The 19,161-nt window shown below is 66.9% G+C and overlaps 2 protein-coding genes across 10 annotated transcripts in view; one reads left to right on the plus strand and one right to left on the minus strand.

Annotated features, from left to right (window-relative positions):
• PTP4A3 (protein tyrosine phosphatase 4A3) overlaps nt 1–11,499 on the plus strand; it is a 31,603-nt gene extending 20,104 nt beyond the window's left edge. For 3 of the 4 annotated variants that reach the window (XM_032315923.1, XM_032315924.1, XM_032315925.1), the window contains exons 2-6: nt 5,330–6,189; nt 7,960–8,052; nt 9,680–9,810; nt 10,273–10,347; nt 11,260–11,499. In XM_032315923.1, the coding sequence (XP_032171814.1) occupies nt 6,085–6,189; nt 7,960–8,052; nt 9,680–9,810; nt 10,273–10,347; nt 11,260–11,377 (522 nt within the window). In that variant the 5' untranslated portion in view covers nt 5,330–6,084 and the 3' untranslated portion in view covers nt 11,378–11,499. Of the gene's footprint in view, nt 1–2,352; nt 2,639–5,329; nt 6,190–7,959; nt 8,053–9,679; nt 9,811–10,272; nt 10,348–11,259 lie in introns of those variants that run through there. The other variant, XM_032315922.1, reaches the window with a different exon arrangement.
• A 2,008-nt stretch (nt 11,500–13,507) lies between these two features.
• LOC116574906 (maestro heat-like repeat family member 5) overlaps nt 13,508–19,161 on the minus strand; it is a 68,818-nt gene continuing 63,164 nt past the window's right edge. For 2 of the 6 annotated variants that reach the window (XM_032315903.1, XM_032315899.1), the window contains 6 exons: nt 16,482–16,658; nt 15,829–15,984; nt 15,099–15,221; nt 14,834–14,936; nt 14,522–14,596; nt 13,510–14,274 (listed from right to left, as the gene is read on the minus strand). In XM_032315903.1, the coding sequence (XP_032171794.1) occupies nt 14,177–14,274; nt 14,522–14,596; nt 14,834–14,936; nt 15,099–15,221; nt 15,829–15,984; nt 16,482–16,658 (732 nt within the window). In that variant the 3' untranslated portion in view covers nt 13,510–14,176. Of the gene's footprint in view, nt 14,275–14,521; nt 14,597–14,833; nt 14,937–15,098; nt 15,222–15,828; nt 15,985–16,481; nt 16,659–19,161 lie in introns of all 6 variants that reach the window. The other 4 variants (XM_032315902.1, XM_032315901.1, XM_032315905.1 and 1 more) reach the window with 4 other exon arrangements.

The following is a 19,161-nucleotide window of genomic DNA, read 5'->3' on the forward strand; positions in this document are numbered from 1 at the left end:
AAGTCTTCCTCCCGCCGGTGCCCATCCCAGCTGCGGGCACTCAGCGGGCCCTGGAGGGGGGCCCCGATTACTCAGGGAGCTGCCTGAAGGCAGAGAGTGCTGCCAAGGAGTAGTGAGCTCCCTGTCCCTGGAGGTGTGCGAGCTGGGGGACTGGGTGGCGGAGGTGACCTTCGAGTTCCCTCTGGACCTCAGGGGCTGAGATCCCGTGATGGGTTCTGGACATTTCCCAGATCTGGACCTCTGCCCAGAACGTTGGGTCATTTGTTCCTTCCATAAACAAGTGGGGAGCCCTTCTGGTGCCAGGCCCCGTGCGGAGGCAGCGTGGACTCGACAGCCTCCGTGTCCCTCCTTTGGGACGTGCCTTCCCTGGGGCTGGGACACTGCTCTAAAGGGCATGTGGCTGGAGGGAGAGGGGACAGGACAGGGATGGAGGGAAGGGAGGGCGCTGTGCTTGGCCGTGAGCGGGGCTGACCCTTAGTGCTGCTGGGTGCAGGGCGGGAGGGCTCTGGGAGGGTTTCCTAGGGGATCGGGGGGCTGGGCCGGCTCACGACTGCCCCCCCAACTGTGTGTGGACTTGGGCTCGCTCTGGGAGGATTCCAGGAACGGCTCCTGCTCTGATAAAAATAGACTTCTCCGAAGGGCTTGGGGTCTTGCCAGCTGCAGCAGGTGCCCCCCAGGCCTGGCCAGAGCGGGTGCCCCGGGCAAGGGGGGGGGACACTGTTGCGGGGCTCAGGTCTATCGCCTGAGCAGCACGGTGTGCCCTATGTCTTGGATGCAGTGTCAAAGAGCTCGATGGGCAACTTTTACTGTGTACGAATGAGGATTCGGACTGGGGCGGGGGAAGCGGCTTGCCCAGAGGCCCTTTCTCCCAGAGGCCCAGAGTCGGCAAGAGCAGGGGTCTTTGCGGCTCAGTAAAACTCAGCCCCAACCGTGGTTCTTCTGCTTCCTGGCTGGGCGACTCGGGCGAGTCACGTAGCCTCTCTGATCTGTTGTGTTTTATCCGTACAGTGTGGCCAAGGTGTCTCGTTCACGGCAGGCAGCGTCGGAGGGGACAGCTCCTCTGAAAGCAGTCAGGATGGGAGGTTGGTGGCGGTGGGGGCGCCGAGTGCCCAGAGATGGCCTTCAGGAAGGTGCTGCTGGAAGTGGGGAGCTAAGAGCCCTGAAATGGGAGTCCTGGCTTGACGCCCACGTTGGTGCCAGATGGAGGCATGAGGACAGGAGCCCTTGCCTTGGGTGCCTTGAGCTGAAGGGCAGACCACGTGGCCTGGGGAGGGTGGGCCTGTGTGTGGGGCTCCTGCGGGGCCTCCTTCCTGCCTGCCTGTCCAGCAGCGGCCACGCCATGGCTGATGCTTTCTGGGTGCGTGCGTGGGGATGAGCCTGGAGGGGGCCGTGCTCTGGCCTGGGCCCCTGCCAGCACACCCCTGCTCCCCCCAGCCCTATGGCTCTGACTGCCGACCGCAGCGGCCAGGCTGGCTGGCTGGGCTTGGAGCCGCCTTCCAGCAAGGCAAGGCCTCCCGGGACCCTGTGTGCTGGGGCTTGTGTGCCCTGCTCCCCTGTCTTCCTAGGGCCCCCGGGCTGGCCAGAGCAGGCACAGTGTTGACTGTGATGCCAGGCTTGACTCTTGACGCCCATCTTCTGGGGGGCACTGCCTTCCTTACATGGCGCTCCCAGGAGGCAAAGCCGGGACCCTGCTGCTGGGGTCGGCCAGACCCTGGGGATGGCTCTACCTGGGAGCATTGCAGAGGGTCTCTTGGTGAAGGTGAGCGGGGTGTGGAGACAGCTCCCTGGGTGACCCCGTGTGGGCTCTTAGCCCCAGGGCCTCAGTCTCCCCATGTGCACACAGCGAGGGGTGGGCAGGAGGATGGCGGGCTCCCCGGCGGTGGTGAGGGTTCAGTGAGGGTTCAGTGAGGTGTGGTGTTGGGCACACAGAAACACACAGGAAGGTGCTCAGGAGTCCTCCGGCCTGAGGCTGGAGAGCTGGGCAGGAGTCGAGCAGGCCAGGTGAGGGGTGCCTGGCCCTCAGCCGGTAGGCGTCGGCATCCCCAACCCACCTCTCTCTGGCAGCCTCTACTCGTCTGCCACGGAGACTTTGTCCTGCAGGCCTTTGCCTGTGCGGAGGTCCCCCAGCACCCAGCCCTGGGTAGGCCCCCTCTGCTATGGGACCTCCTCCTGGCAGGGGTCATCAGGAGCCCCAGAGGGTGCTGGGGAGGGTGTGCCGAGGGCCGATGGTTTCCTGCGCTGATGCGCAGAGGCAGGAGGCAGGCGCCTGGGAGGCAGGGTCCCGCCCCGCGGCGGTCAGCCGCCTCCCCTCTGCTGTTGCATTTCCCCTTCCTCCTGCCGCTTCCTCTCTCCTGCTCAGCCCTCCGCAGCCCCTTTGTTTGGCTGCGCACGCTGACCCGGCTGCGGTTATATTTAGGCGGCAGGTGTGGGAGCCACAAGAAGTCGGTGGCCCGCCGGGCACCGGTCATCCTGCCCACGTGATGCCCGGGCACTATATATAGTTCCTGGCCACCGGGCTGCCGAGCATCCCAGGGGGGCCGGTGCGCCCCACACTCTGGGTCTCGCCCCCGTGCCCGGCCCACCGGGCGGATGGAGGCGGCGGCAGACTGCCTGTGTGCGCGCACGTGAGCGAGCAGGGGTGAGCTGGGGCGTGCGGGCGTGCCGGGAGGACCTCAGCCTCAGCCGGGGGAGGGGGCTGCACCCCTGGACCAGCCCCCACGCAGCTGGGGGCTCACACAGCACAGGACGTGGTGGCCCCACCCAAGGCCCCACAGGACCTGCCCGGTCCCAGCCCTGCCCACGGCGCTCCCACGCTCTGCTTCACCTCTCCCGGGACCTCACGGAGCCGCACCGCTCCAGTGTCTCCCAGATCACCGAGGGACGTGCGTCGGGAGGGGCTGGCCCTCTCTGAAGCCCTGTGGGGTCCAGCAGGCCATGACCCGGCATGCGGGCGGCAGCCTCCGAATCTGGATTCCCCCTCTCATGACTGAGGGCGGGGTGTTCTTGCCTCCCAGACTTGAGCTTCAGGAAGCGTCTGTCTGGTCAGGGCCCGGAGAGGGTCCTGTTGCCTTTCCCCAGCCTGTTCACTCATCTGCAGACAGGGAGGACTCTGGTTGCCTAACGGGGTTTCCAAAGGATGGCTGCTCTGGACCGAGCAGAGGGTTCCGTGCCGGGCTGGGGTCCCAGGCGCTGGGCTGGGGGTCCCCTGGCAGGCAGGTTGGAGGGGCCGCATCGTGTACAAGTGGGGCTCTTGCCTCATGGTAGTGGGCCTGGGGGATGGTTGCTGGCCAACAGGGGTCAGCCCTGCTCAGGGTTCCTGGCGCCTCACGGAGGGGGTGTGGTAGGGAGGAAGGACCCCTCTCGGGGGCTGGTCGTAGGGCGTGGTGGAGCCACGTGGGAGGACCTGGGTCAGCAGGGGTGAGGCATCGCTGTTGGCTCCCATCTGGGTGTGGGAGACCCAGTCTCGGCACAGACAAGTGGGGTGTGTGGCAAGACCCTGATCCAGCCTGGGGTGGGTCCAGCCTTGGTCCAGACCCTGACCCCACTCTAGCCTGGATCCTGCTCCCTGTCCCCCAGCCAGTCTAACCCCTCACCCCTGCCGATAGGGGCAGCTGCAGGCTCCAGGGGACAGTCCTGTGGCCCTTCCCTGCCCAGTGGCCTTCAGCCCCGAGGACCTGTTCAGGGATACTGGGTAGCAGAGCGAGGCCCTCTGCTGTTGCCCTTGGGGTCTCCCCGAAGTGCCCGGCATCTGTGGGCAGTGAGGGGACAGGTCAGCCCTGCATGGAGAGGTCTGCAGTCCTGGGGTTTCCTTGGGCCTTTGCTCCTCTTGCTTTCTGGTAAACACAGCCATGCACACACACTCGGGAGCGTTCTGCGGCCCCAAGAGGGACTGGTGTTTGTGTGGTGCTCGGAGCGCCTGTGGCTGTCGCTTCCCTTGCCCGCACTCTGAGCTGTAGCTTGCTCTGGGGTGGCTCAGGTTTAGGGTCTGGCTGAACCAGGACGGGCTCCTCTGCCTTTTTCCCCCTCCCGGGACACTCCCCACTGAGCCCTCCCAGAACCATGGCACTGGGCAGAGGGTGAAGTGTGGCCCCTGCCCGGAGCCCAGGAACACTGGGGCAGCGGGTCCCTTCTTACCTGGGGTCCCCGGCCTTGGGGGCTTCCAGCACCGGGGCTGAGACTCCACGGCTCTCCTGGCCTGGTGGGCAGCTGGAGAAGGGGCTGCTGGGGCGGGGACAAAGGTAAGAGGTGCTGGGTTGGGGGACAGAGGGGCCGGCCGGGTGAGCAGGTAAGAGAGCCGTAGGTGGGGCCGGGGCCACATTCGGTGGCTGGAGGGGTCTGTCGACCACTGGGTAACAGCTAGAGGAACCACAGGGCCATCTTGTATGACTTCTTGTGGTGCAAATGGGGAAACTGAGGCCAATGATTGCCCAAGGTCTCCCAGCCCATCTGTGAGGGTGGGGGTGGGGCCGGGTGGTCCCGCTGGGGTCCCTGAGAACTTTGGGGCCCAAAGATGGACATGGACATGCCTGTGGACATGCTTGATGGCTGACTCAGTGGTCCAGCAGCGTCCCTCCCTGAGGCCATCACAGGGTGACCCGTTCCTGGCCACCTGCACTGTCACGTCTTGGCATGCTCCGTTGGCTGGCTGGACCTTTGGCTGCTGTGGCTGCCTCTGCTGCCCCGAGCTCCCCGAGGGCAGAAGCCCGCTTGTTTACTCCCGCTTCGGGCCAGCCCTGTGGGTGAGCGGTGGAGACAGCAGGGGTGGGGGCCAGCGGGAGCCAGGGACCCCCACGGGGCACGGGGGACAAGTTCAGGTGGTTCACAGCTGTGAGGGGGGCTGCACCTCGCCCCAGCTCTGTGGCAGCCCTTCCTGAGCCCCTCTGGGAGGACTGGCCGCCCCGGAACGATCTGGGCTCTGAAATTCCACAGGGGCCGGGAATTCCGCACAGCGCTGTGACTTTATGGGCTGGGGGTGGGTGTCTGCTGGTCACAGGCGGCAGAGGGGGAGCAAGGCTCGGGGCGGGGACCTTGAAATCTGCTCCCTGGGGTGCAGCGTGTTCCTGGGGTGTGCGTACCTAGACTCCCTCCCTCTGTCCCTTTTCACTCCACTCTGGTGGCGTCCGGGCTTGGAGTCTGCCCCGGCGGGAGCGCTCCTTCCTGTACTCCCAGGTGGGGAAACTGAGGCCTGATGAGGGTCCCTCCCCCAGCACGGTCCCGCAGCAGGGCCCTAGGTTAGCGACAGCAGGATGGGCAGGCTCCCACTCCCCTCCAGAGGCGGGGGCTCCAGGTGACCCCTTGTCTGTTCCTTTTCTTTCCGGTCCTTCCGCAGACGTGGCCCACTGCTGACCAGCCTGGGATTTATGGAGAGGGCCTCGGGGGGCCGCTCTGAATACTGCCGGGCCCAACATCCCTGCCACGCCTGCTGCTGAGGAGGCCCCCGTGCCTCTCGCTCTCACCATTGCCCTCGCCCGCCCATGGCCCCTACTGTCCGGCCCCGGGCCGGCTCTGCCGCCTGAGCCCCCGGGCCCTCTCCAGGACTTGCAGTACCCCGATGGGGTAACGTGACTGAGGCCCCGAGCGTCAGAGCCGCCCGCCGCCACGGCTGCCGCCCACCACCCCTACCCCCACCCCGAGGCTGCCCTGTGGGTTCAGTTCAAGTTCAGGTTCCATCTGGTCCTTGAGGGTCCGGGGCCCGCCTTCGAGTGCAGGGGGCCGCTTGCCCGTCCACCTATGCGGACGGCGCCGGGCAGAGACCCGGCGGCAGACTCACTCTGGGCTTTGTGAGGGCTTCTTGGCCGGGGTTTGGGTGTCCCCCTTTCCCTTTGGCCCCTCATCGTTGTCCAGCTCCCCGCGTTGGGGGCGTGGGCCGCCACCCTGCCCTGGGGGCTGTCTTCCCTTCTGCTTGTGAAGAGCCGGACTCGGGGCCCAGGCCCTCCACCCCCCTGGCATCGCACGGTGTCTGTGCAGACGGGACTACGAAGTGCTTTCTGTGTGTCGGGCAAGCACCGGGATCTCCGTCTCCTTGGGGCGCGGGGGCTCGTGGGGGCCTCGCCTCCCCGGGCCTCGCCGCGACTGCGGAGCAGCATGGCGCGGATGAACCGGCCGGCCCCCGTGGAGGTGAGCTACAAGAGCATGCGCTTCCTGATCACGCACAACCCCACCGACGCCACCCTCAGCACCTTCATCCAGGTGAGTGGGGCTCGTGGGTGCTCGGCTTGATGCCCAGGAGTCGGTGGGGCTGCGGCTCGGAGCTGTCCAGCCGAGCGCTGCGCTTCGTGGCAGAACTGTCACCCTGGCCCTAGGGCCCCGGAGCTGGGAGACTGGGGTGTTCCTGGGGAGCTTCATGGGAGGCGTCTGTGGCCGGCTGGTGGCCTCTGTGTGCTGGCTGAGCGGGGAGGAGGAGGGAGGGTCGCACTGTGAGACTTGGTCGCTGAAGTGGCAGGGGCAGGCAGGTGAAGTTCCGTGCCACGGCCAGCCCAGGTGGCGGGAAGCCTGCTGGCTCTCAGGGGCCTTGAGTTAGGACAGGCTGGGCTGGGGGCTTCAGGGAGAGGTCTAGGAGAAGGGCCTGGGCAGGAGTCTGAGCTGGCCATTGTGGGGGTGACCACACGTTGTTTGCAGAGCCTGCAGCTCTCCCCATGCCCTCCTGTAACAGCCCGGCCTCTGCGGAGCGCCTTCCTGTTTGCAGAGCCTGCTGCCGCATTTAAGTGCTCGGGTGGTCTCAGACCCTCAGCACTCCCCTCTGCAGCGCGAGGGCAGCCCCCATGCGTGCTTGTCATTAAGCAGGGAGCTGGGACAAGAGGACGTGGAACACTGTATAGAGGGAGGCAGGGGACACCCTGCCATCAGGGGCCTGGGCCCTGGACACTGTGCCAAGAGCCTTGCAGAAGAGGGCTGTCCCTCTTCGCCACGCAGGCCCTCAAGGTAATGGCAGGACCTGGGGGAAGACGTGGCTCAGCCGTCAGCCTGTGACTGGGCTCAGGGTCCGTGTGTGACCAGGGTCAAGGCTCAGACTGTGACCAGGGTCAGGGCTCAGTGTGTGACCAGGGTCAGGGCTCAGGGTCCGTGTGTGACCAGGGTCAGGGCTCAGAGTGTGACCAGGGTCAAGGGGAGTCTGTGTCAAGGGTCAGAGCCCGGCCCTGGGCTAGGGGGCTCCCCTTGTGCCGTGTGCTCAGAGGAATTCTGAGGGGACCCTGCAGCCTCAGAGCCCCACCCGCTTTCCTGTGCGCTGTGTTCCTGGGGGGGCGGTGTCCCGCCCTCATCCTGTCCTGTGTCCCTGTCGCATGACGCGCGGGTCCAGCCGGTGATGGCTCAGCGCTCCCCGAATGGCTGTTGGAGCAGGTGGGGTGGGAGCAGCCCCACACGGGCTCCCGTGGAGCGGACCCTCCACGTAGAGGGTAGATATCTACAGCCCGGCTGCGAGCTGCCTCCGCCTTTCCTCTGGTAGCCCGGGGCTCCCCGCTGGTGAGTAGGGCCCGGCTGCCTCTGAGCACGTGCCTGCCTGCCCTTTGAGACGCCGCAGACCCTCGTGTGGGGGCTGGGCTGGGCCCTCGCGGGACCCGTGCACAAGACCCCGGGCTGGGCCCTCGCGGGACCGTGTGCAAGACCCTGGCCAGGAGGGCAGCCCGGGCCACGGTGTCCTGCCCCTGCTTTGTCTGGGAGATGCTGGCACCATGGGGGTCCTGAGCACCCAAGAGCAGGGTGGGAATGTGCTGGAAGCCGGGTTCACGGCGGCCTAGCCACATTGCAGGGAGAGCAGGTGGGGACGGCCTGTGCGGAAGCATCAGGAAGGCCCCGTCCTCTCATTGTGTCATTGGGCCCGAAAGCCCACCCCTGACCGTTCTGCTTGGGACCAGCCTGCTTCATTAAGGGGGTGCGGCCCTGCCCTGGGGGCCCCCGGACAGAGGTGTGCACCCCTGGGCCCCCAGCCCCAGCCCAGCCCGCCTTTGTCCTCCCCGCCAGGACCTGAAGAAGTACGGGGCCACCACCGTGGTGCGAGTGTGTGACGTGACCTACGACAAGGCCCCTCTGGAGAAGGACGGCATCACTGTCGTGGTGAGGGCCTCGGGGCTCTGGTGGCACCGCTGCTGGGGGGTGGGGGGCATGGGCGGTGTGGGGTGGGCCTGGACTGGGAGTGTGGGGCTCCCTCGCTGGGAGGCGGGCACAGGCCTTGCTGCCTGTCACCTGCCCCCCTCCCCGCTCTGCATGTTGGTGCTCGGGCCGCGTGATGCTTGGGCACATGTCTAGAGTGGCTGAGCTTGTCCCTAGCCAGCGGGGCCCAGGAGGCGGGCGCACGTGCCGGATGCACAGCCGTGGCTCCCGGAGTGGGGTCCCCCCAGTGCTGGGGCTCTGCCAGGGTGAGCCTGAGGCTCGGTCGCTGTCTGAGGCTGCAGCCGAAAGGTGCCGGGGCCAGAGCACTGGGGGGAGTGAACTTTCCTAATAGCACTCAGCCCCCGACCCGGTGGCTGGAGCTCTGACGGCCACAGCCCTCCCTGCACAGGCGTCCTGAGCAGTGAGGAAGAACGGGGCCTGGTGGCTCCCAGCCAGCAGCTCGGGCCGGGCTGCTGGGGCTCCCTGTGTCTTGCTGCCTGTGGTTTGGGGCTCGTGGGTGGGCAGCGTGGTGGGGAGGGGCGGGCAGGCACACCTGGGCTATCCCCAGGGAAGCACTCTTCGAGGCCGTGGGGAAGGGAGCCTGGGAGCTGTTTCCTTGGTCTCCTAGCTCTGGGGACCTGAGATCAGGCAAGGGATGTGTTGGCTGTGCTGCCGGCCGCCTGTGGGACTGTGGCACATCCCCTGTAGGGCAGGGTTGCCCGAGGCTTGGAGTGCGGGGGCAGCCGGGAGTCCAGCGGCGGCCTGCCTAGCATCCGAAGGTCCTCCGGACATCAGCTTCCCCTCTGGGACCCGCCTCGCCGGCAGCCATGGCGAGCCCATGTGGACTCACCCTTGGAGTCAGAGGGCTCTGGCCCTGGACCGGTTCCCTGCTGCCCTGCCTGCGCACCCTTTGCCGGGACTTAAGCATCTCTGCCCTCACGGCCGTGACCTGGCCTGGGCTTAGCCTGCAGGCTCGCCTCGCCTCTTCCAGAGTGCTGGGGGAGGGGGGCAGTGCCGCTAAGTTTCCAAAACCGGTCGAATCCTAAACTGGATGAACCCTGAATGTTGGGGAAGGGCCCGGCAGGAACCATCTGGAATCCAGTGTCCAGAACAGTGTGGCTCAGCCGACTACCCTTCCTTCGCTCCTTCCCAGGGGGTACCCGGGCTGGGCCTGCTTTGTGCGGTGGGGCTGGGGGCTGGGGCCAGGAGGGTGCACGTACCCTCCACGCTTGCTGCCCAGACCCCTTGGGCCTGCTGCCTCAGAAACACTCAGGTTGGTGCGGGTCAGGCTGTGACCCTGGAGTGACAGCGCGGGCTGGCAGGGAGAGGACGAAGGGCTCACTGTGCTTAGGAGGGAAGAGGATGGGTGTTCTGGGAAGGCTTCCCGGAGAAGGGGCCGAAGAAGTCAGCAGGAGAGGCCTGAGAAGCCTTGCCGTGGGGACTGCAGGCCTGGCCAGCGCTCTGCCCTCTGGGGCCTGCTGTCCCTCCCCCCTCGTGGGGTCCCTCCGTGCTTCCCAGAGTGCCGACCTTGTCCGGGCCAGGGGCTGACCGGCCCCGGCCCCCCAGCCTCACGGGCCTCTGCCCTCCGCAGGACTGGCCCTTTGATGACGGGGCGCCGCCGCCGGGGAAGGTGGTGGAGGACTGGCTGAGCCTGCTGAAGGCCAAGTTCTGCGATGACCCTGGCAGCTGTGTGGCCGTTCACTGTGTCGCCGGCCTGGGACGGTGAGCTGGGGGGGCACGGGGCGGGGCTCGCCGGACTGCGGGATCTGTGGTCCGTGCGCTCTCGCAGTGGGTGCTGACCCCCATCACGTGACCCCAGGGACGGTCCTTCCCCAAGTCTGACCCCACCCCCTGCTGCTGGGTTGCAACGTGGTCCCTGCACTCGAGCCGGAAGGAATGGACAGCCCGCCCCCCAGACACAGACCACCCCCCCACCGTCAGGGGTGACTGAGTGACCCGGGCAGTGCACCCCCAGTTTCAGGGCAAGGACCACATGGCCTGGGGCCACGCAGCAGGTGTCAGGTTCAGCTGCGGCCTGTGCCCTCCGCGGGGGCGGGGCTGCACTGGGGGAGCCTCGTGCTGGGTGTGAGAGTGAAGGCATCGCCCTGTGCCTTCCGCGGGGACCCGTCCGGGGAAGGGGCTGGGGTGTCGAGGTGTGGTGACCCAGCCTTGCGTCCCCCCCAGGGCCCCAGTGCTTGTGGCGCTGGCTCTCATCGAGAGCGGAATGAAGTACGAAGACGCCATCCAGTTCATCCGACAGTGAGTGGCCGGCGAGGGTGGGCGGAGGGCGGTGGCTGTGCGCTTGGGGGTCTGGGCTCAGGGGCCGTTACGCGGCACTCCCCACCCCGTAGGGCCCAGTGTCTTGCCAGCAGGTGCTCCTGACCCCTGGCCACAGGGTGACCTCAGAGACGTCCCCCATCCCATCAGCCTCACGCTGGGGTATGACGCACTCGTGTGGGTCCCGTAGCCGGGCCGCCGTCCAGGGTGAGGGCTGGTCCCTGTGTGTGGCTCCTGGTGCTGGGATGTGGGGGTGAGGCGTGGCTCCCGGCTCCGTGGCCTGTGGCTGCGGGAACGAGGACAGGCCGTGGCACCGGGCCGTGGCACCGGGCAGGCCCAAACCCCAGCAGCGAGCACAGCTCTGACGTGTCCTCCCTCATCTGACCCTTCGCTGCGGTGATGTGGGGGCTCCGCTCAGCGACCCTGGGGCCCTTGGGGTGCAGTGCTCCTCCCGTGTTGCCAGTCTCGGGGCCGGGGGGGCTCTGGAAGCCTGGCTTGGCTGACATGCGTCCCTTCTGCTCGTGGTTCACTGGCCAGAGAAGTCCACGGCTACGCTCCAGGGCCTGGGTGGGTGGGGACGGATGACCTCCTGAGGGGCCACCAAGCCGTCCTGACACGTCCCATCACCTGTCACCCGAGTCCCCCCTCCTCCCTCCCTCTTGGGCTGCGGAGATGCCCAAGTCCCACCCTGTGGCCCGGGGGGTGGGGTGGTACCCGAGCAACAAGGGGGCCTGGGGAGGGTGGGCGCCGTGGGGGTGCCCGGAGGAGGGGGCCAGCCGCAGTGGCCGCAGGTGGGGGAGGGGAGGATCTTGGGTGGAGGCCGTCCTGGGAGCTGGGCGTGCGCGACACCAACCCGGCACCGACCCGCGACCCCTCCCTGTCCTGTCCCCCCAGGAAGCGGCGTGGAGCCATCAACAGCAAGCAGCTCACCTACCTGGAGAAATACCGGCCCAGGCAGAGGCTGCGGTTCAAGGAGCCGCACGCGCACAGGACCCGGTGCTGCGTCATGTAGCCCGGGGCCCCCAGGGCCTTGGCGCCGACCGCGGCCACCGCCTCGCTGCCGCCGGCTCGCCTTCTCTCCCGGCTCTCGGCCCCTCGGCACCCCTGTCCGCAGCTCAGGCTCGCCCTGTGCTGGCTCCTTCCTCCGTTTGTGCCGTGTCTCCGTGCGCCCGTCCGTGCTTCCCTCGGCCCCCCTGCCCCGTCGCTCTGAGGCTCCGTTGGGGCGCCCCTGCCCACCCGCAGGGCCCGCTCAGGCTGGTTTGTCAGGGAGCACGCGTTCTTTCTAACCACGGGGCCTACTCCCTCCACGGCCTCTCGCCCCGACCTGGCCTTGGCACTTTCAGTTACTGGGTCTGGAGACCGTCCGCCGTCCTGGACCCTCAAAGGCAATAAAGCAGGACCCCGTGGCTGTGTGTGTGCCTGGAGAGTGTGGTGCGGGGCCCGGTGGGAAGGAGCGGGTGGCCGGGGTCCTGCGGGTGGCGGGGGTCCTCCGGCCGGCTGCGCTGCGGTCCCCCTGGCATCCATGCTGCGTCCCCGCGCTCTCCCAAGATTCAGGACAGGGGATGTCCCTGATGTGCCTGAGCCAGCCCCACTCCCATGTGACCTGCATGGGGCCTCGCCCAGGTGCCTTGCCATTTTGGGGGGCGCTGGGGCATCAGAAGGCAAGGCCGGGTCCCCGGCATTGGCCCTTGCAGGACAGGCTGGGGCTCACTTGGTAAGTCCTCAGGGCCCCGTGTGTCGTGGGGGGACCACTCAGTCCTGCCCCCACCGAGTGTCTTCATTTCAGCCTTAGAGGCCCAGAGGAGGGTGCAGATGGCGGTGGCCAGCTTGGCTCCAGGGGGAGGGACACACCATCCCATTGGCCCCAGGAAGGGAGGGGAAGCCGGAGGGGCAGAGGGTGACCCCAGGCTCCATGGGGTGAGTGGGCCTGATGGTACAGGAGGGACGGCCAGGCCTGCCGGGGGGTGTGGACTGCCGTGCTCAGGTCTCCTTGAGCGGGGGGCTGGCCTTTCCCTGTGCGGGGCACGGCCAAGAGGAGGGGGCCCAGGGCCGGCCTGGTTGGGGGTGGGGCGTGCCAGAGCCCCTGTCCCCAGGCCCTGTGACCCAGCTGTGGACAGCACCCAGGGACCTTCACCAGCGGCATTTCTCCTAGTCCCTGGGACCCAGCGGCTGTGTTAGGAGTCACAGCTCCAGGCTCGGCGTCAGGCCACTCCCCACCGACACCTCCCTGGCCCGAGCCTCCCTCTCTCCACCCCGCACCCTGCACGCAGCCTGGGAGAGGTGTGTGGGGAAGGGCTCCCTGAGCTACCCACTTGTCACCCCTTCTGTTTTGCCGCAGGAAGGAGGCATGCCCAGGAAGGGCCCACTGTCATGCACTTGGAGGCAGGTGTCCTGCCTGGGTCCGTTCTGCTCGCACTTGCCCAGCGGGCCCTGGGGGCGCTGTGTGGCCCCCCCTTTCTTGGGGCCCTGGGAGTTGGCTAATGGGGACCCAGACCCATCCCTCCGTCTCCCGGCCTGCTGCAGCTGTTACCACTGGCACTGTTAATGGGGCGTCCTCGCTGTGCCCCGCTCCACAGAGCCCGGCCGCCCTGCTAGGTGGGAGTGGGGCCCCTCCCCGATGCCAGGCTCGTCCCTCAGCTCTCGGTCAGCTTCGGGTCCGACCCACCAGCTCCAGCTTTCACTGAGCCGGACTTCCCAGAGCACAGTGTGGAGGAGGCCTGCCCGCTCACTGCCTGGCAGGGGCTGGAGGACAAAGCCCCCCTTTTAGGGGTCCTTTTAGGGACCACAGCCACAAGGCTGGACCAAGGGGACCCTCTTAGCCCACTCCTTCGTTCTGAAAGGGCACAACACCCCGTGCCCCAGCCAGGGGGTTGGAGCACCCGTGGGGGTCACAGGATGGGGGTCGGGAAAAGGCAACTGCCCAAGTCACTCGTCTGGCGCTCTGTTCAGAGAGGGACAGACGGATACGCTGGCGGCTGCAGATCTCAGCCCACTCTGGGCTCCCAGGGGGAGGGGGGCCCCCAGCTCTGCCAAATGAAACGCATCTGAGGCGGCTTGTGAACTCGTGTTCTGTGAAGGTTGCTGTAGTGTTTCGGCCCACCATCCAAGGGGCGGGGCTCCCCCAGGTGTCCCGGCCCCGAGGGGCTTACAGTTTCTGGGGGGTGGGGTGGGGTGAGAGCCTGGGAGCGTGTCCCCTGCAAGGGACGGGTGGCCCAGGCCCCAGGGCTGAGGAGGGGCCGGGGTGGGGGCTCCCTCTGCCCGGGGCTCATCCTCGGAGAAGGGGGGTGTGGGGGTCCCCAGGTGGGAGTGCGTGGGGAAGGTGCACCGGGTGGGAAGAGCTTCCTGAGCAAAGGTGTGGAGGGGTTGGTGTGGGCGCCTGACGGGTAAGGCTGGCGGGGGGCCGGCTGGTCTGGCGGGTCCTAAGAGGGACAGCCTGGAGGTGAGTCCCTAGGAGGAACCTCAGCAGGCCAGGGAAGGACCCACGTGCCCATTTCATAGGTGGGGAGACCAAGGCCGAGAAGGGAGAGAGAACCTGTCATTTGCAGGACCCTGCACGGACTTCACGGTTTGTCTCTGGGAGACCTGGGCTGCCCCCTTGTCCCCAAGGCCTGCCAGTGTCCCCTGAGCTTGCCTCCGTCCTCTGGGGCCACGGGGTGGTGGGCAGGGAGCCGACAGGTGGGACGCTTCTTTGTTGAATCTAGATCTTTCTTTCAAATGGAAAATGTTATGCAACCAAGCTCTGTGTGAGTGGGGCAGGGCTGAGTCGGTGGGCACGAGGGAGGGGCAGGAGGCTGAGGAAGGGCGGTGGAGGTCACTGCGGTCCGGCTGCCACCTTCTGGAGGAAGGAGCACTGTCTGGCGGCAAATTCCCGGATGCCAGGCTCTGGGTCCTTTTTGAGATCTTCGAAAGCTCCAGGGGAGGAGACACAGTCAGGGGGGAACCGGGGTCCCGTCCTTCCAGCAGGGGTGGGGGTGGCAGCCGGAGGTTCCCCAGACCCCACCTCCTCTGCCTCCCAGGCCCGGGGTGCTGCCCTCCCCAGCCCCACCTGTTCCTTGCCCCTCACTCTGGGGAGCCGCGGGTGGCGTGCGTGAGTGCGAACGCCCGTCTCACCCTGGAGGTGGGGTTGGAGGGCTGCCGGGGACTTGGGGTGGCTTACTAGAGAAGAGCAGGTTTGTGTCGACGCTGTTCAGCATCTGGGACACGGCCTGGGGGTGGTAGCAGGTGGTGTAGCCTGGGGGACAGACAGCGGCGCTGGCCAGTGGCAGGGGCTTGCTCGTGGGGTGGGGGCTCAGACCTCTCCTGCCTGTCCTGCCAGGCCGGGGCCCCTCACCTGCCACCCCTCCTCTCTTGCCAGCGGACCTGAGCAGCCTGGCAGGTGCCAGTGGGCGGGAGGGCAGGCGAGGGTCGGGGCGCTGGGGCGGGCCGGCCCGGAGGAGCCCGGAGCGGCCCGGAGCGGCCCGGGGCTCACCTATGAAGAGCGCCGCCCAGGTCTTGATGTGGCGGTGCTGGCTGTGCAGGTAGCTGAGGGCCTGCGCCAAGTGTATGCTGAACTCCTCCTGGCTGCGGGTCATCTGGCCGGAGGACAGCGCTGTGGGGGCGGGACTGCGGGCCCCAGCCCCGCCTCACCCCTGCCGGCCCTGGGGCCACACCTGCGAGAGCCTGGCTCCAGCGTCCCCTGCCCCGCCTCCCCCCTCCGCCAACAGCAGCCTGTCCCTGCGCCCCAGGCCCCTCACCAGGCAGGTCCAGAGGAAGTGGCGGGTGCTGAGGCCCCGCTCCCAGGCCAGCGTGCAGAAGAGGGTGTGCGGAAGCCTCCACCGGAGCTGCAGGGCGCTGCGGTACAGGGCGAACTTGGCCTGCTGCGGGGACAGCCGCGGGAGGGAGACCGGCCATGGGCGCGAGCGCCGGAGGTCTGTGCCCTCCCCGACGAGCTTCACGCGGGGTGTGAGGACCGATGGCGTGCTTCCAGCCGTCCCCACCCTGCACCCCGGGGAAGCCTCACTCCGGCCCCGGGCTGGTCCCATTCCTCCCATGCCTTCCGGAACTGGCCGCTTGTTGCCTCTTCCCCACGCCAGGATCCCGGGATCCCGTGCTGGCCTCAGCACAGAGCACGGCTGGTGCACAGGGAAGCTCGACCGTTTCTCCGTGTTCGGTGAATGACCCGAGCCCCAGCCTGTGTCAGGTGCTGGGGACGCAGCCGTGAGCGGAACAGGCCGGGTCAGACCCCCAGGGACCGCACAGCCGTGTGTGTGCACGTGTGCCTGCATGTGTGTGTGCGTGTGCATGCTTGGCGGACCTCAGCCCACCAGGAAGCCACCCCAGGTCCACACTGCCGCCCTGGGAGCAGCCTTGCCCTCGGGCGGCCCCACTGCCATCGGCAGAGCCTCAGTCCCCGCTGCCCCCCCTCCCCAGCCACCGGTGTGTCCCCAGCCCCACCCAGGGGAAGGCCCCTCAGCGGGCGCAGACCTTGACAACAGCCGGACAGCAGTCCTTCAGGTGCAGGAGCAGGGGCACCATGCTCTGGTGTACCTGGGCCCGCAGGCCGCTCAGCTCCCTGCCGGCCACGGTGGCCACCAGGTCCCCGAACAGCGCCATGGCTGCCGCCCGGATCCCAGCCCGCTCCTGCAAGGCGGGGGCTCAGAGCCACAGCCGAACCCGCCTGGGTCGATTGAACCCAATCCCCACCCAGCCCGGGACCCATCCTGCGGAGGGGATGGGGCTCAGTTCTGGCTGCAGAGCCCCTTCCCCAGGTTCCCAGCCCCTGGGGGCAGGGCTGTGCCTCCCCTGTCAGACAGGTTCCAGGCGTTCCGGGAGGACCTGAACTCATGTCTCTTCGCTCAGGGTCTCTTCCCGACCTCCCGGGGCCGAGGGGCTGGTGGGGATTGGGGGGCTGCTTGTTCAGCCTCTTGGAGAGGGGCCGAGCGCCACCTGGCGGCCACTTGGCCTGGCTCGGCCCTGCTCTGCGCGGGTGTCTCAGGGGCACACTTGGGTATCCCCCTGGGGGCGTCTCCCCAGCCCAGGTGCAGGGCAGCTGGGGATCCCCCTGCCTTTGAGGACCAGGTGTAGGCACAGGAGGGGCACAAGTAGGGGCACTCCGCTTCCCCCGCCGGGGCACTCACGTCGTCGAAGAAGGAGCGGGCGTAGATGGCGACCCTGAGGCTTTGGGTGGCTGCGCCGTGTGTGCCCAGGCGGTGCAGCACGTCAGACACGGTGCCCATGAGCTGCACAGCCACCTGCTCGCTGTTCTGGAAGAAGCCGTCGAGGAAGGGCGGCAGCTGTCCGCAGAGCAGGCCTCCCTAGGGGTGGCAGGGGCCGCTGGGCTAAGGGCGCCGGACTGGTGGCTCCTGTGCCCTACCCCGGCCCTGCCGTTGCACTTGGAACCGCCTGGGCCCCTCCCTCCGCGGCCCCTCCCCAGCCCCCATCCTGGCCTGGGCACCTGGCCACCCCGGCTGCCTGGCCGGAGCTGTGCCCCCAACCTTGGTGTGATCCCACCCTGGCTTTGCACACAGGGCCCTGTGCTCTAGCTCCGGTCTGCCCTCCAGGAGCTGTGTGGGCATGGACGGGGCTTTTCCTCTCTGAGGGGGTCCTCCTGGGGGTAAGGGATATCAACCACCCCCGCTAGTGGGCTCCCAGCTGCTTCTTTCTCCTGTCGCCATGTTGCCCAGAAGGCCCCTCGCCCAGTGCTGGACACCTCCCTCCCCTTCCTCCGCCTCACCCCGTCTCCGCCCCTGTGCCCGGCCCCCCTGTGGGGCAGGACGAGACAAGGTGTGCACAGACTGAGCTCCCGGCTCCTTCCGTCACAGTGACCACTTCCCACATTGACGCTACTTTGTGAAAGACTGAGCCCATCTTCAGCCCGTTCTGTCTGCCCATCTTTGCAGTCGTGGCGCTCACGGACTGTGCCGATGAACGTCTGGACGGCAAGATGTCAGCAAAAGGATGTTTCCCGCCATCGGGCCCCTTCTCAGTGACAGTGTGTGAAAGCCGGAGTGATTTTTACAGCTTTAAAACAAGTTTTAGGCCATGTCATTGGCTTCCTGAGCGCTGTTTGGTTTATAATAGTAAACTTTTCCTGCCGATGAGTCAGCTAACAGCAACTGACTCTTTCTGAGCGCCCGCAGTGAGGGTGCTGAGGTAGGACTGGGGTTCTGGCGGTGGATGGAACAGCCAGAATGGGGCTTAATGGGAAGATCCAGAAAATGAACGAAGCACACACAGCACAATGAGCATTAGAGGGTGGCGAGCAATCTGAGCGAGGATAAAGCAGGGTGGGGGCGGGAGGGGGAGCAGGCTGTGGTAGAGGCTGTGGGGGTTGCGGTGGTTACGGAACTTTAATTTTAAGGAAGTAGATAGGAGAAGGTGTCACCAAGAAGGTCACCACGGAGGGAATTCTTACAGAGGTGCCAGAAAAGCATTGCACCAGAGGGCGCAGCACAAGCAAAGGTCCTGAGGCAGGGGCACACCTGCCCTGTTTGTGAGCAGAGCTCATGACAGGAGCCTACTGGCTGCTGGGGGGAGTCTACACTGCAAAGGAGAAGGGGAGGCCGTTGGGGCCAGGCACGGGGGAGTGCGGTGGTCTGGGGGAGATGCTGGTGGCTTCAGTGAGGGCGGCAGGGCAGTGGAAGAACAGGTGCATTCTGGGTTGGCTTGGGATTTTTTCATTGCCCGGACGGCCCCAAGGTTTGCGGTCCCCTCCAGCTGAGGTGAGGGTTGCAGGAGGCGCCTGTTTGGGCGGGGGTGGGGTGTGGGCGAGGAGTTTGTGGTGCACGTGCTGAGTCTGAGATGCCGGCTTGGACGTGAGCAGTGAGTCCCTGCTTGAGTCCAGGGCTGAGGTTGGGATATGGATCTGGGGACAGTCGGCCAGGAGATGGTACTTAGAGACTGGGGAAGGCCAGCAAGGGAGCGGTGAACAGGGCAGAGGAATGGGAAGGAGTGATGAGGCGGGGTCCAGCGCCAGGCCAGGGACAGGAGCGGAGACCGGCAGAGCTGAGAACGGTTTGGGAGCGAGGAGGGAGGGAGACCAGCGAGCTGGGAGCCCTGGGCCAGGAGGACGGAAGTCCCCAGACCTGTGTGTGGATGGGCCCAATAAAGGGTCCTGCAGTGGGAGGTCACAGGTGCCCTGCGCAAAGATACTGCTGGCTGGCTGGTGGGGGTTGCTGCCTCGAGGGCCGCCTGACTCCATGCCTGTGTTTGTACGGTTTCTGGTGGAATATGTCAGCAAGCATTATGGTGATGGGATCTTCAGACAATCTCCAACGAGCACAAGGCCTCTTGCTAAGGGGACTCCTGCTGCGGCGGCCACGCGGGTGCCCAGGAGATGGAATCTCCCCGAGGCGCCTCCACTTGGCCCATTGTCTGGAGCAGAAGGGAGTGAAGCCCTTGTGGGTTGTGGCCTCCAAGGGTAGGGTGTGCTGCTGGCTGGGGTGGGCATGGTGGTGGCCGTGCAGACCCTCCCACGGGGGCAGCACCTGGGGCTGGGAGCAGGGGTGCACAGCAATCCAGGAGGAGCCTGCTCTCCCCAAGACTGCAGACGGGGTTGTCCGTGCCCCTGGGAGAAAACCGCACGTCTGTTTTGTTAAAGCCACACTTAGTTGGGTCTTCTGCGTGGGCTGCCCCTCTGGCCTCCTCAGACATGGACCACCACCCAGCTAGTGCTGCTTGTGTTTGACGGTGGACAGGTGGCTGAGACGGCGCACACTGGTGGGTGGGTGGGGGAGTGGAACAGTCCAGTGGGTCCTGGCAGAGGGCACCTCTCTGGTGTGGGGGCAGGGACTGTGGATCCTCCCTCAGCCCTGGGGC

This window comes from Mustela erminea, chromosome 16 (assembly GCF_009829155.1).
Source record: "Mustela erminea isolate mMusErm1 chromosome 16, mMusErm1.Pri, whole genome shotgun sequence".
Classification (NCBI taxonomy): domain Eukaryota; kingdom Metazoa; phylum Chordata; class Mammalia; order Carnivora; family Mustelidae; genus Mustela; species Mustela erminea.